At 46.8% G+C, this 14813-nt stretch overlaps 3 protein-coding genes across 6 annotated transcripts; 1 reads left to right on the top strand and 2 right to left on the bottom strand.

The window, feature by feature from the left end:
- The first annotated feature begins 1958 nt into the window (after positions 1 to 1958).
- On the top strand, positions 1959 to 7471 carry dcaf8 (DDB1 and CUL4 associated factor 8). 2 transcript variants are annotated; one of them, XM_058061299.2, is made up of 13 exons: positions 1959 to 2243; positions 2579 to 2655; positions 2724 to 2792; positions 3207 to 3850; positions 4053 to 4193; positions 4262 to 4356; positions 4466 to 4576; positions 4652 to 4782; positions 4844 to 4951; positions 5019 to 5149; positions 5264 to 5383; positions 5856 to 5972; positions 6049 to 7471. In XM_058061299.2, exons 2-13 carry the CDS (start codon positions 2616 to 2618, stop codon positions 6154 to 6156), a joined length of 1815 nt encoding a protein of 604 aa, XP_057917282.2. In that variant the 5' UTR covers positions 1959 to 2243; positions 2579 to 2615; the 3' UTR covers positions 6157 to 7471. The 2 variants fall into 2 exon arrangements, with proteins under 2 accessions (XP_057917282.2, XP_057917281.2); XM_058061298.2 differs by lacking the exon at positions 1959 to 2243 and having other exon boundaries at positions 2275 to 2655.
- A 1093-nt stretch (positions 7472 to 8564) lies between these two features.
- On the bottom strand, positions 8565 to 13372 carry ndc1 (NDC1 transmembrane nucleoporin). 3 transcript variants are annotated; one of them, XR_009120737.2, is made up of 19 exons: positions 13200 to 13372; positions 12611 to 12731; positions 12434 to 12535; positions 12186 to 12360; positions 11995 to 12121; positions 11812 to 11920; positions 11671 to 11722; positions 11467 to 11599; positions 10999 to 11091; positions 10845 to 10926; positions 10597 to 10761; positions 10203 to 10469; positions 10001 to 10113; positions 9767 to 9817; positions 9630 to 9693; positions 9235 to 9335; positions 9011 to 9171; positions 8832 to 8946; positions 8596 to 8738 (listed from the first exon to the last, which is right to left on the bottom strand). XR_009120737.2 is itself a non-coding variant. In XM_058061297.2 (18 exons), exons 1-18 carry the CDS (start codon positions 13233 to 13235, stop codon positions 8883 to 8885), a joined length of 2016 nt encoding a protein of 671 aa, XP_057917280.2. In that variant the 5' UTR covers positions 13236 to 13372; the 3' UTR covers positions 8565 to 8882. The 3 variants fall into 3 exon arrangements, 1 of the variants encoding a protein (XP_057917280.2); XR_009120736.2 differs by having other exon boundaries at positions 8603 to 8734; XM_058061297.2 differs by having other exon boundaries at positions 8565 to 8946.
- Positions 13373 to 13522: 150 nt separating this feature from the next.
- LOC131110007 (uncharacterized) lies at positions 13523 to 14778 on the bottom strand. Its single transcript, XM_058062646.2, has one exon. It carries the CDS (start codon positions 14378 to 14380, stop codon positions 13643 to 13645), a length of 738 nt encoding a protein of 245 aa, XP_057918629.2. The 5' UTR covers positions 14381 to 14778; the 3' UTR covers positions 13523 to 13642.
- Between the last annotated feature and the right edge of the window lie 35 nt (positions 14779 to 14813).

The raw sequence follows: 14813 nt of genomic DNA, 5'->3' as shown, positions 1-14813 counted from the left end.
CATGTCTGTGTTTTGTCCGGTGTTAAAGGGATAGTTCAGATTTTTTGATCATTTAAATCATTATGTACCATAGAGTGGCATGGACAGTGTGAACTTTCATTAAAATGTCATTTAAAAAATCCTCCTGGCGGCCTTAAATTTAATCAACAGCACCATCTGCTGTTCTTGCTGCAAAATACAGGCTTGACTGGCTTCTGTGTGTAAATAATGATGACAATAATCACATCACAGGTTAAAAAGATCAAATTGTTGACATGGCCAAACACGGCTAATACGCATCAAATTCGACATGATCCCCATCCCGTTGGGATGCAATATGGAGTATCTACTTCACTTCCAGTCAGCAAAGAAAGAGAGAAAATACAGACAGGCACCCCCCCATCATTAAGAGCAAGACATAAACACAGGAAGGAAGCTGACGTATCCCATGCTGTTTCACACCGGATGAGCCCACAACAAGTTTTAGCATTACTGGCCTGGACGCAACACTGGAAATTGTAACCTGCGTTTTAAACACCAAAATGATGCAGTTATTCTATGTAAATATGTGTCGTATAATATTTGCCCTTTTCTCACTCATATGTCAGCTTCTGTGTACTATTTCTGTACTTTTTAACAGTGTGATGGAAATAAAGCTGATGAAGTATTACATACTTGTATTCATTTAATTCCCAGTGGATAATTAGTGAACGTGTGCCAACTATATTTATCAATTAAAGTGTTTTAGAACTACAATTTGCTATTGCAAAATGTAAATAAAGTCTCATCTTATCTTCACTGGAGTTGCAGGGTAGCTGGAGCCTGTTGTGGGCGCTAAAGGCACTATTACCTGCTATAAAATCTGCTGGAAATTCTTGAAAGGGGACCTATGATGCTTTTTCCACTTTCCTGCCCTATAAATGCTGTTAGAATGTTGTATTCTGGTGTGAAACTATGCCAAAGATGGGTTTGCACAATTGAAAGTGAGCTCTGAGAGAAGTTTGGGATGGCTCCAAATGCTCGGTTTCAAAAGGCGTGGTAAAACTGTTCCTTTGTGATGTCACAGAGGGGCGGACTTCCTTATATGTTGATAGTTAGGAAGCACTTTGGGCGTGTGACCAATCACGGCGGAATGGGCGTACCCGGAGGCGGGTCGTGGGTGGAATAAATTAAAACAGAATAAATTTAAAAAGACACTATACTTACATTTGCCCTGGAGAGCTTTAACAACAATGGAACTATCGCCTCAAATTGCAAGTTCATAAATATACAATCTAGTATAGCCTCAAATAGCTCAATGTACGATTATTCCAAGAAAACAGATGTTCTTATTGTTTATTTTCTTGCACAACATGAACACACACGCGTAATTGCAGTGAGAAGGTTCCAACTCGATGCACACACCGGGTGGCAACACCCTCTACACCAATAGTTCCGGGATGATTTATGTACCAACCCCCTGGCACTACAAGTACTACAATGTAAGGTTAACAGACAGTTAAAGTTAACAGAGTTTTGGACAACGAGATAACAGAGCCTTTAAAGTTAACGTATGGTTAAGCCTGGTTGAAAAAATAAGTCCCCTGCTGATTCCAGCACTCAATGAAGTCAGCGGAAGTAGAACCAGAGGTACAACTGTCATATACACGAGAGTTTATTTTTCAACATGTGCAACGCATTATGTTTTAAAAAATATTATACGGAATGGTGACTAAAAAAGAAACGTTGCTGAAAGTTGCAGGAAAATGTTTTGGCCTACCTGTTTCTCCCCGGTACTATTTGTGGGACCCACATAAACTCGATAATACCAGCGAAAGACGACATACCACTACAAGAAGCACAACTGTCAAACAATATTAATAATTCTCTCTACCTAGCGTTGTGATATAGTGTGTATTTAATAAAGACCAAAGGAGATGAGAGTGAAGTCCTATTTTCGGCGGTGCTGCTGCTGCTTTTTTTAAGGCGTTATACGTCACCGGAAGTTTGCCCAAAAAAAGAAGCAGCAGCTCAAACCGTCAAAACATAAACAGAGCAGTCAACCTTGTTTCTTCTTCTCGCTGCTGCGACGCTGACGCTCGCCGTCAACAATGTGGCGTCTTTTTCCGTCACGGTCTGCCCGCTAGAGGCATTTGCTGGGCGGCGAGGAAAGCAAAGCCACAAAAATAAAAGATTAGGACTGAGCTAAAGAAGTGCCGAGCGCCGGGCCTGCGAGTTGAGCTAGCTAGTTAGCCGCGCTAGCTTGCGGGTGTGAGACCAAACAGGTGTTTAGCAACAAAAAATGCCAGCAGTTGATATTCGCTAACCTTGCATATGCTACCTTGTCACGTTATTGCCATTCCGTTGTGCTGTTGTCGCCTTTTGTGGAGGGACGGGGGAGTAGTGCAGGAATGCCACCAAAACAGGCCTGCGCGTCAGTTTAAAACTGTTGTGTTCAGTATGCCGTCATAAAGCGTCTGTGGGGGAATTCTGCACTTGAGCGTGGTGGTTCGATGACCTGACAGGCGGCATATGCATGTCTTTGAATGAAAAACAGTAACTTCTTAGAGTTGACTAGTTTGCAAGTTGCAATGACTCGCGTTTTTGGTGTGTTTGACAGACTCACCTTGGTGGAGACGAGGAGCACACAAACGGACATGATGGCGGAACCTGATGGCAAATCCACCTTGGTCAATGGTATTGAACCGCAGTCAGCATCTTTTGTTTGGGGGTGTTTTTTTCTGACAGGTGTGTGTTCTTTGCAGGGCCTTCTGGAGAGGGGGGAGCGGGGGATGATAAACACAAAGACGAGGATGCCTGCGGAAGCAAAGAAGGTTAAAAAACAAAATCTGTGCTGCTAAAGGCTGTGTGCATGCTAACTATGTGATGGTGCAAGGTAGAAAATATCCTAGAAACTCAAGGTGCAAATTGTAGTAAATGTCATCTACCTATCTATTGTGGCGCCCGTAGCAAGTATAAGTGTGATTATAACCATAGAGTCGTAAATGGCGCAGGTGGTACACATACACGTGTCTCTTCTGGCTAACGCAACAATAACAAAAGAATGTGAAGGGAGTCCAGTCTATTTGGCTAGTGTGTTGGATTACACCGTCCCATAATAGTTCCATAATGTCCTTAGGAGGGGGGGCTAACATTGCACCAATTTACCAAAAGTCTGAAATGTCTAACTTCTCAGTTTGCCAGCATTAATCAAATTGTTGTCTTCTTGGTGTCCTCTTAAAAAAAAGACACAGGAGAAGCATCCGGAGACAAGAACGTGTCGGAGAAAAGTGAGCCGAAGGCGAGCCAAGATGGAGAGGTGGATGATGAAGACACAGATAGCATGGATGGCAGCGGCCTCTACTCCCTGACTGAGGATGGTGAGCGAGAGAGCGAAGGAGATGGACAAGATGGGGCAAAGGAGAAGGAAAGTGGAAGAAGGGCCGGCAGGAAGAGGAACAGACCTTGCGCCGGCGGCAACAACACCACCCACTCCTCCAGCTCGGACGAGGAAGAACAGAAAGACGAAGAGGACGACAACGACGACGACGAAGACAATGACAACGAGGCGATGGAGGCGTGGCTTGGTGCTGAGCTGCGGGACTTGCGCGGTCCCGCGTGGCGCGCCATCCCCTCGCTGCGCTCCAGGGAGATCGGCCGGGATGCGCCGCAGTTCGTGAGGCGGGTGTGTGGCGCCCGCGGCTTGGTGCAGAGGCTGGAGCTGCAGGGCCGGCTGGAGAAGCACTCCGGCTGCGTCAACACGCTGCACTTCAACCCGTCGGGCACGCGCCTGGCGTCCGGCAGTGACGACCTGAGGGTGGTCATCTGGGACTGGGCCGTACGACGCGCCGAGCTGGAGTTTGACAGCGGACACAAGAGCAATGTTTTTCAGGTGAGACGCAGCCCCGCCTCCACAAAGAGGCTGAATGAGATGAGAGCCGATGTGTTCCTCATCACGATGATGGGCCTACTTGGTAACAAAGCAATGAGGTTTACAGCCGCAATAAAATAATCAGTATTATCTCCGTGAATAACAGTTAGCAAGGTAGCAGTCGAGTGTCGTGCCTAAAAACCGTATCGCTGATGACCTCCAGGCAAAGTTCCTGCCCCACAGCGGCGACTCCACCTTGGCCATGTGCGCCCGAGACGGTCAGATCCGCGTGGCCGAGCTGTCCGCCACACAGCGCTGCAAGAACACCAAGAGAGTGGCGCAGCACAAAGGCGCCGCCCACAAGGTGAGTATTTGACACGCTGGTTCACACGCCGTCATATGTCACTTCTCGCCGTTTTTGTTTGCTTCCAGCTGGCCCTGGAGCCTGACTCGCCGTGCTCCTTCTTGTCAGCAGGAGAAGACGCCGTCGTGTTTGGAATCGACCTGAGGCTGGACCGGCCCGCCAAGTGAGCCATCTTGTTGACTTAACACATTTCTGCTCGGTCTATGGAGATGCTGCCGTGTTACACGATGAGCAAACCGATGCCTTACCGTGTGTTTGGGTCCGTGTGGCAGCAAGCTGGTGGTGGTCAAGGAAGGCGACAAGAAGGTGGGCCTCTACACCATCTTTGTCAACCCAGCCAAGACGCACCACTTTGCTGTCGGCGGGAGGGATCAGTATGTTAGGTATGCCTGATGATGATGATGGGGGGGGGGCTGGGTGGTCCCACGTCTTTGTCGTTGAGATGACTCGCTCTGTAGGATTTATGACCAGAGGAAGATCAACGAGAACGACAACAACGGCGTGCTGAAAAAGTTCTGCCCCTCACATCTGGTGTCCAGTGAGTCCAAAACCAACATCACCTGCCTGGTGTACAGTCACGACGGCTCAGGTAAAACGACGGCTCGGGTAGAACGAGCAGGCGAGCACGCTGAACCTGCTGATGTGTGCAGAGCTGCTGGCCAGTTACAACGACGAAGACATCTACCTGTTTGACTCCAACCACAGTGACGGCGCCGACTACTGCAGGCGATACAAGGGACACCGCAACAACGCCACAGGTGGGACACGCCCCCACCAATCTGACGCCGACCGACGCTAACGCCTCCTCTGCCTCCTTCCCGCTAGTGAAAGGCGTCAACTTCTACGGTCCGTGCAGCGAGTTCGTGGTCAGCGGGAGCGACTGCGGACACATCTACCTGTGGGACAAACACTCGGCTCGCATTGTCCAGTTCATGGAAGGGGACATCGGGGGGGTGGTGAGTGTCACATGATACGACCAAAAGGTGTCATCAGGGTCGCACGCTACCGAATGTCGCATTTAACCAATATTACTATTGCCCTTTGAACTCCATCGTCCCGATGTGACGCAGGTGAACTGCTTGGAGCCGCACCCCCACCTGCCTGGAATGGCCACCAGCGGCCTGGATCATGACATCAAACTTTGGGCGCCCACCGCCGAGACCCCCACCGTACTGAAGGGCCTCAAAGAGGTAACTGCTTCTGTCTGATGGTGGGGGGGTTCCTATGTTTTTTCCAGATAATGAAAAGGATGGAACTTTTATATTAATATTAAAAGTATTAGTGGTATCAACTTTGCTTTTTTCCTATTTTCCAAATATTTCAACTTTCTTTAAAATAATGCTTAAAACTTGTTTCCCAACTAAAATGACAATTTGTCATTTTTTGTATTATGAAATTTGTAATTTCATAATATTACAAATGTATTTTATTCTTGGAACATTTGTTTTGCAGCTTGTTTTCCTCGTAATTATGACTTTATTCCCTGAACATTTTGACTTCTCATCATCACCTTTTTCAACAATGACAACTTCATTTGTCTTTTTCCAACTAAATGTTTTCCTCGTTGTTATCCTCATAAGTTTTTCCTGGCAAATTGCTACCTGTTTTTCCGTATTTGCTGATTATATTTGAATTAGCATGATCTGTTTGCCGCACCTGAAGGTGATGAAGAAGAACAAGCGGGAGCGTGACGAGGACAGCGTGCGGCACAGCGACCAGTACGACACGCAGCTGCTGTGGTTCCTCATGAGGCACATGAGGAACAGGCGGCCCCCCAGGGTAACTGCGAACACACACGGTCAAGCGTGGCGTACCGTCGTAATTGTTGACTCACTGTCCCTAATATTGTGACTAGACTCGCCGCGAGGGGGCCGACGCCGACACAGACGAGTCCTGGAGCTCGCCCAACACCTCGGACGAAGAGGAGGGGGGTCCGGATCATGTCCAGTGCATGTCCTCCTGAAGCGCATACACAGTCGCAGTCCAATGGGAAAACGTGTTTAAAAAAAAACAAAAAAAAAAAGATACATGTTTTCCACTGGACAGCGACGGTGCATTCGTGCACCTACATAAAGTACACTTCATGGCCCTTGGAGAAGCACACATCTCCACATGTGGTGTCCAAAAGGCAGCCAGACATGGAGATGTGTGCTTTTCATCGGACGGCGCTCATACACTGGCACTTCTTCTGGCACATACACGTGGAATCTGACACAAGGCGACGTCTCAGCAGACCCGGAACGACCTTCACACCCGACACCAGCACGTAGCCCCGCCCCCTGTGTGACTTCCCGTATGCCGCCTTCCTTCTTTGGCCATGCCCACCCCACCATTGAGCGCACTTTGAATCAGGGATGTCGGAGTTGGACAAGCAAAACGTGCACTAACTGATTCTTTTGGCCGTCTTTGGGGGAGAGACGGGGCTAATTTGTTTGGCATATTTTTGTTGCACTTAAAGCTCTTGGATGGGACTCACAAGGAAGGAAGGAAGGAAGGCGTCTCACTCTGTTGCGTCCAACAGCCTTTCCTCCACCCTCGATCACGATGCACGTGGAGCGGCTGGCTGCTCGGCTTCAGCGTTCCTCGGACGTTCTCCTGTTCCGCTTGGCGTCTCTAACCCAGTGTGGAAGTAGAAGCAGATCATGAGTTTTTGTAAGCACCCGGAATCTTCAGTCCTAAGAGAATGTGGACGGAAGGCTAGATGGGAGTGGGGGGGGACATGCTTTGGACAAGTGTGCTTTCCACTTCTTTTTTGTGTGAGCCATAAAGTCCAGCTTTTTTCTCGTTTTCCGAGAACTCGAGTTATGTAGTTTGAATTTGTGTACATAATATAAATATGAAAACTGTAAAAAAAAAAATCTAAAATTTAATGAATAAATGAACATTTAGAAAATGCTGTTTGATTCCAAAATGAAACAATACATTTGATTGGTTGCAGAGGTTTATATTGGATACCAGGACAAAACACTTGACGCCCTTTTTGTTTCCCTCCTTTACTGTTCGATGGCAGTATTAAAGGTGTTCATTGTTCTTGTTTAGGTCAACTATTTCATCTTTGGTCTTCATTTGACAGTTTAATTCTAATTGTGAAACTTTATCTTCCACAGCCACCACAGTTGGTCACATTGTAAAATTAGTTGAGCTGGAAATATGGTCAAACGTTTGTACAATAATACAAAGACCGTACTGTTGATTGATGGGAGGATGCTGACGTGTTTGAACATGGTGCCCACTCTCGCTGTTTTTCAAAATGAATAAATGATCACTGTTGACTACGGCATATTATCGTATTAGTCCTAAATTAAGCATTTAAGCATAGAATGTCTAAAGGAGTGGTCTCTTACAAAATGAAAATGGCTAAGAGATACTGATTTAAAGCCAAACATATGGAATAGGCTTGTTTTCCCAAGAACAAAATGTTGGTATCCACAACTCACATTTTCTATTCACAATGCATTTTTATTTTCTGTTGTCACATGACCTGAAAAGCTGAATGAAAATCCACAATATTTAGTAATATGGGTGTGAATATCAGCACTGAGGACGATTCCATACACATCTGATGCACTGCCAGCGATACCATACTTTAACGATACATGGAATTTCTGGCGATATGATATGATGGGATAATCATTTAGTTCAAATCAAAAATTAAAGTGACACTTTCAACAGTGGATTCAATGTTTGTTTATATTCCTGTCTGCTAATATGAATGAGCTAGCTAGAACTAGCTAGGCTAATACAGTAGTGAGGACCAGAAAGTGGAAAACAACTTCTACCCTTTTAAAATGGGGGGGGGGGGGGGTACACACTTGTTGCAGGGACGGACAAATAGCTTCTGGACAATTAGGAAAGCAGCTGAAGATCCACTGACCTGATTTGCTTGGTTCTTCCCCGGTGTCCGACCAGGAACTAGACGGGGGGGGTGGTGGTAGACTTGTCCGTGTTGTGGTGTCCCCTTTTTAAGGGGGGGTGCTGCCGTTGGACGGCTTCTTAACGCGACATTCTTTGCAAATGACGGACGTTTTGTCGAGCTTCCCGCCGCTCTTTGCGAATCTGTAGTGTTTCCGAACATACCATTTAAACCTTGCGGGGGGGTTAAATATAGAAACTTCGTCGCTGCTATGTGTTTTACTAGTAGTTGTATGTGCCTCACGGCTTCCGTATTTATTCAATACAAAAGGCCATATAATGATGGTGCATTCATGGCGCCTGGGGAATTAATAAAACGGCTTTTAAATCAGATTTTACCGATTTTACCAACAAACGCATCGAGATGAATCTAGATTTCACCCTCAATTCAAAGAAACGCAGCTTCCTGATAGGAGGTTGTAATTGTTCCACAATACAAACATTTTTCAAAGTATTCAAGTAAAGTTGAAGGTGCTCAAACTGCAAAAGAAAGAACTGTTGAATATCCAGCTACATTGATATCAGCGTTTATTCCGGGTTATAGGTCAGCATCTTTGTCAGCGAAGCATCCCACCCAAAGACACCGGCAGAGTCTTTCCCTCCTGAGCGACGCCAAGGTTTTTCCTCCTCTGACTCCAAACAATAACGTATTGTTGACATCATATTTTTATTTAGCAAAGCATAGCAGTCCTAAAAAAAGGTAATATGTACAAACAGGCATCTGACCTGTGACTGTTGTCTTCCCAGTTGGTGTGCTTGGACATGGACATTAAAAGGTTATTCTTTGTAGTGGAGAAAGTGCTGCAGTCTCTTGCGATGATCTGCCGACATGTGAACAGCACTGAAGTGCAAAAACAAAACGTTAATGCGGCGCTCCTGGAAATGTCAGCACCTCCTGCACTTACTTCAGGTGATCTCCAAAGGTGGTGGTTATTCGGTATATGGCCGTCTTTAGTGCAGCCCTGAGAGCGAAGCGCAGCGTCTTGTAGGCCGAGTCTCCCATGCTGCCGGTGGTCCTCACGGGTTTGGTGGAAGCATGAGGCAGCTTGAAGTGCCGGTCGACTGCCTGGAACAGAAGGATGGCTTCTCACCACGAACATGCTACTGAAGATAAATAGTGCAAGCTGACCTCTTGCAGCAGCAGCATACATGAGAGGATGCTGGGTAACGCCGTCTGGACCACTCCAAAGTGGTCCTCGGAGAAGGAGGCTTGGACCAGGTAGGACAGTCCTGCAAGCCAGGTTTTATGATCAGGTAAGGAATGTACTGACAGCGATGACTTGTGATGCTGGATATTGGGATATGGATATGAATATGGATATTGGCTTTGTTACCCGCGTCTGATATACCGACATTGTCCAGCACTCATATCACTGATGCCGACATGAGCAGCAGCTCTTGCCTCAAACTAAAGAACACATGATGCTTCTGGAACTGTGATGTATTTCACCAATAAATACTTTTATGCCAAATACTGCAATGCATGTTAGATAAAAAAGTGCATGTGCAGGTAAGCAACCTTACCTTCTAAAGCCCAAATGTGGGCCTGGCTGTCGGCAAAGAGCGCTTCACTGGAGGCCTCTGGAAGCTGTGTGATAAAGGAAGACGGGTGAAGTGCGGCGTTCCAGTCCAACTTGCCAGTGACAAAGTCGTGAGCTCACCTTGTTGAACAGGTAGGCTATGAGCACCCGCTTTGACAGGTAGGTTTTCACCTTCACAGATGAAAAACAAATGTTAGCATTTCAATGAAAACATGACAGCCTTAATGTGTTTACCATGCTTTTCATATTGTGTTATTTTTATCATAAAAACTGCCAAAAATAGACATATCCATTCATTTTACAAAGACGTTGAGTAAATAAAGTGACGCCTGGCGGCATGCAAACATTACGAACCTGCTCTTTTCGGTTGTGGAGGAACTGGGCCAGAAGGTTGGGTTTGGGGGCGTCCTGCTTGGGACCGGGCAGGGGGACAGGCGACGATTCCAGGCTGCCGCTGAGCTGTGAATCTGGAGCAAGGGAATGACACAAGAACAAATAAAACTGACTTGTAAGGAAGCCAAGATATTTACTGTATGCACACCGCATGTCCGCTCACCCGTGGAGGTGGACCACAGCTTGGGGGCCCTCCTCATGACATGGGGGCTCTGCACGGCACCGTGCCACGGCGAGCCCTGATCCACAGGAGCGGTGAGACGACGCAGGCCAGACCAGGCGAAGGGGCTGTCCAGGCTGGGAGGTGTGAAAGGGGCGGTCAGGGGGCTCTGTGCCACGCCGCCGACAGAGGGGGCAAAGACAGACGCTGGCGTCTTGGACAGGAAGGTGGTGGGCCGCGGACTCATCACATCCTCCAGGCCTGAAGATACTTTGATCAAAAACATTTGGGATCCTTTAATGTAAGCCAAGCTTAAATGTATAAACTTAGTAGCCACGTCATCACCAACTAACTAACAGCTAGAACAGTCCCAATGTCCAAAATGAACAGAAGGTACCTGTGGACGTCTCTGATGAGGACTTCCTTTCACTCCCTGTGGACAGAGACTTGGCCCTGCCGTTTGTCGCCACGCTGTCGTGATACGCCACCAGTCGCTGCGTCAGGTCAGCCAGCAGCGACAGACACTCCCTGCTGATGGAGTTCCAGTTGTGAGGATGACCACCTGATGAGGAAAGATGGACATTTCCATCATGTTATGCTACGTTAAGGATACCAAACGTTAAAAATCAGTGCAAACAAGCAAACCTGGCTGACTCAGGCTGAACACCTCAAAACGACGTGGTGGAGAGTGCTGAGAGAGCAGAGCCAAGTCCTGCAGGGCAAGGAACTTTATGGGGGAGAACATGCAAGGTGAGGCACAGGAACCTACATGACTTGTGGAAGAAAGCTAACGGGCTACCTTTAAAATAGCCGGCTGGGGCTCACTCAGGACTTTGGGAAGACATTGGTGCACATCCTCAGTAAAAGATGACTGCACTGGAAATATGTATCCCTGCACAAAAGGGTCATCATTCCATCAATTACATTGTAATTAATCAAATCATCACGTATATAGCTTTGTAGGTGCTTCACAGACAGAATCACATCTAAAATACTGTATCTATAATCATCATGTGTCAAAATAAACAAATGAATAAATTGTTTTTTAATTGAAATGTCAAAACTGACAGCTCTGTGATAGACCTTAAAGGGGGTAAATGCAGGAAGAAAACACCCAGATTTTTCAAATAACACACCCAGAGTTTTAATGACATCTTAAGACAAACATGGCTGATTTACCACTTTCTTATACGTACAAATTAAGAAGACTCCGCCCTCTAATGTCTACATAACAAAGACTGACAGTCGTGTGTGTGTGGGCACCCACCTCAGTGACAAAGATCCTGAAGAGGAGCAGAGTGATGTACCAGCTGAAGAGCAGGAAGGTGGCGCTGATCCACAGGTGGTAGAGCAAGGACAAGTCCAGCAGTCCGGCGATGGTGTCCAGACGATGGGCGGAGCTAGAGGGGAAGACGAGCATCAGGGTGTAAGCGCCGTGAGGGCGGTGACAGTTTTGCTTGAATGCACTGACCTGTCCCTGTGGAGATGGAAAGTTTTACAGATCCATTCTCTTGGAATATAACCTGCAAACACAAAGCATGAAGATGGCAGCAATGTCTGATTTACTCAACACAAGACAATGACAGCGAAGGTCGTTTAAAGCCGGGCTTACCCAAAAAGAAGTACACTATGATGTAGTTCCTAACGGAGTAGAGTGCTTGAGTGGCGCTGCACTTCACCACAAGTGGCAGGGACGACTTAAAGCGAAGATACTTGTATTGCTAAGGGAGGAGAAAGAATGCTAAAGTTCACCAAACTAACTAGTGACAACTAAAGGCACTTTGGCATGACGCACCTGAACAACGTGGAAGGAGACATAGTTGATGTTGTGGATCACACCAAACAGACTGTGGGAAAAGCCAACGAAGGCTCCCGCCAGGCAGAGGACGAGATGGTACTCGTTCAGACACACCTGAGTGGGCCTGTTCAGACCATTATTAGTCATGTGTTAGCATAACAAGCGCCACTTAGAGCCCACTTGCTTACCCCTCACTCTGGGCACACGGATATCCCAACATCTCATATCTGCCCCCGATGGTGACGGCGGCGCACCAGGCCACAATGATGCCCATAACGCAGTGGACCAGGGAGTTGACAATGTGGCGTGGGTGAAGCAGCTGAGCCAAAAGGGCAATTTTGGAGCAGGCGATGCTTGGGACCACTAAGGGGAACATAAATCATATCATGTGGCGCCTCGGTTTTCAACAAAAATAAAAGATTTGAACTCTGCTCACCCGTATAATACTCAAAGATCAGGAATCCAACCATGACGGTGACGGCGCACAGCAAGACGAAGGAGAAAATGGTGCTCGTGCTCGTCATGACGGACAAACATTCTGTTGAAGAAGGAAAAGCAAGACATTTAGCTTGACTGGAGATTGAAGAACTTCAATATGAATATGCTTACTGACCTGATATGGTCTTGATCGGGAGGAGAGGACTGAATCTGCTGAGGATGACAAAGACGGCCGTGGTGGGCGGCAACAGGAGGACAGCCCAGGCAATACTGGCCGCAGCCCTCCAACATATCACCTGAAGAAATAACGCTTGTGTCGATCATTGACATTTCTGTGGAACTTCATAGAACAGCAAAGGTAAGAAAATAGAATGTATTTATTGTCATTGTAACAGTTACAACATAACAGAAGGTGTATTCTAAAAGTATTTTACAGCCTAATAAAAAAAACTGGACGTTGGAGACCATCTCCTGTTATATTTCCCATTTCATAAGTCTATCATTGAATGATGGAATCATTTACTCCCACAATATTCACCTCAAAGCTTACGGCCCCCATTAAAAGACCTACAAGTGTATTATATCTTTTCACAGACACAAACCACGAAAAATGTGTACATAGGTGAACTTGGATAGCATGTAAAGATTAACGGAGCTAAACGTAAGCTAGCATAAACAACGCGTCTATAGTTAGCATTTTCGCGAACGCCGTGTCTTAGTTGTATATAAACAAAAGCGGCCTTTTGGAAGACAAATTCACTCACCTTGCGGACAAACCAACAAGTTTGATCCGAAAACATGACTCTAGTAGAGATCAAAAGTAGTCCTTCGGACTTTTCTGCTGTTCAAAAACTATTATCCATCATCAACTCAAATTTCCATGCCGCGCCACATTCACAGGACCTCGAAAGGACCCCTGGCATCGCTAAGGGTGTCCGAATCACTTCCTGTTTGAAAAGAAAACGTTTTCCCCCGAAACAAAATCAAGCGTTTATTGTCAGCTAACTGGGGGAATGCTTTACGGAATATGAGTAATATCTGAATGAAACATTATATATCCAGATATATTTAGGATATTTCGGTAAAAACATTTTAGTAATTGACATAAGGAATCATGACAAACACACCCATGAGACTTGCTGAAATGATAAGGTCATTTACTAATATCTACACAAATACATACATATATGAGTAAGTGCAATTTTATTCAGTTCTGAATCCCATTACTTTCGTCATGCATTAAAGACTTCTCCTGATGATAGCCATTCCCATAAAATTCCAAAGCAGTTTTTTGGTCGTCCAGGGTCAACGATTTGGACTCAAAGGCATTGGCGGGAAGCTTCTGTGTTGAGCTGATGGACATGTCCGTCTGAACGGCTTTGTGGGCAATCGGCTTCTGTCCTGGTTTTAGCGCGATGGCAGGGAGGGCCTGCTGCTCCCGCTGGGTCTTCTTGTCCTCCCACAGCTTGAGGAGGCGCCGCTGGTTGTTGGTCATGTCTTTGAGGTTCTGCTGCAAAGACTGCACCTGCTCCTCCAGAAGCGTCTTGGAGGTGACCGTGTTAGCCAGCTCGGACGTCAGGTCGTCGAGGGTCAGACTCAGCTTGCTGGTCTTGTCCGCCAGCGAGGTGCACTCACGCTCCTTCTCTTGCAGGTCGTTGATGATGTCCTTGGTGGTCTTGCCGTTGAACTTGGGGCTGCATTCTAGGCCGATTTCCGTGCGAAGGGCCTTCACTTGCTTCCTCAGCTCCTTGTTGTCTAAGGTCAAGGTCTTCAGTTTCTGCTTGAGGGCCTCGGTAGAGCGCATCCTGGACTCGTACTGCCTCAGCTTCTCCCTGAGGACGCTTTCCCTGTGGACGGCATCATCTCGTTCCTGCCTGCACTTCTCCAACAGCTTTAAGGTCTCGAATTTGGACGCTCTGTCACTTTTGCCGTTGGAGGAGGCCATCCCAGCGATCACCACGCAAAGCACAACAACAAATGGGATCTCACAAAGTCATTTTTGCTCCTGTTACGGTAGATCCTTGGGCATCATGCGGTGAGATCCCCAACGGCGCACCTGAGCCTCAGCCTGAGACTGGGGCAGGTGACATTCCTCCCACAGGGTTTCCTACCAGTGTAACTCAAAGCTGAGGCTAGAATAACCATTAATTAGGGCGCCAGCATCTCTGACAGTTTCAAGTGACAATTTCTTCTTCCTATTTTGTTCATGAATCTAAACTCTAATTCAAATATGTCTAATATAACTATTGGCAGGTAGTGTCCCCGTTGGGTAAGCCAAAGGTAGTTGCCAACAGTGCCGCATCACCCCCCCCTCAGACGGCATGCCAGATTAAGATGGATGAGTTGTGAAATGTCACTTTTACAGTTGGGAGCTATTA

Source organism: Doryrhamphus excisus, linkage group LG2 (genome assembly GCF_037039965.1).
Source record: "Doryrhamphus excisus strain RoL-2023G ecotype Guam linkage group LG2, RoL_Dexc_Guam_v1.1, whole genome shotgun sequence".
Taxonomy (NCBI): domain Eukaryota; kingdom Metazoa; phylum Chordata; class Actinopteri; order Syngnathiformes; family Syngnathidae; genus Doryrhamphus; species Doryrhamphus excisus.
The sequence above is the reverse complement of the archived record's forward strand: the minus strand, read 5'-3'. Positions and strand labels throughout refer to the sequence as shown.

Excerpts from the sequence above, each read along its gene's own strand:
- dcaf8 (XM_058061298.2), top strand. The coding sequence starts at position 2,505 with ATGAAAAACAGTAACTTCTTAGAGTTGACTAGTTTGCAAGTTGCAATG. Across the intron at positions 2,793-3,206 it reads TGCCTGCGGAAGCAAAGAAG|ACACAGGAGAAGCATCCGGA; the intron begins GTTAAAAAACAA and ends CTTAAAAAAAAG. Across the intron at positions 3,851-4,052 it reads ACAAGAGCAATGTTTTTCAG|GCAAAGTTCCTGCCCCACAG; the intron begins GTGAGACGCAGC and ends GATGACCTCCAG.
- ndc1 (XM_058061297.2), bottom strand. The coding sequence starts at position 13,235 with ATGTTTTCGGATCAAACTTGTTGGTTTGTCCGCAAG. Across the intron at positions 12,361-12,433 it reads GATCTTTGAGTATTATACGG|TGGTCCCAAGCATCGCCTGC; the intron begins GTGAGCAGAGTT and ends TGTTCCCCTTAG. Across the intron at positions 8,947-9,010 it reads ACCTTTGGAGATCACCTGAA|TGCTGTTCACATGTCGGCAG; the intron begins GTAAGTGCAGGA and ends TTTGCACTTCAG.
- LOC131110007 (XM_058062646.2), bottom strand. The coding sequence starts at position 14,380 with ATGGCCTCCTCCAACGGCAAAAGTGACAGAGCGTCCAAATTCGAGACC.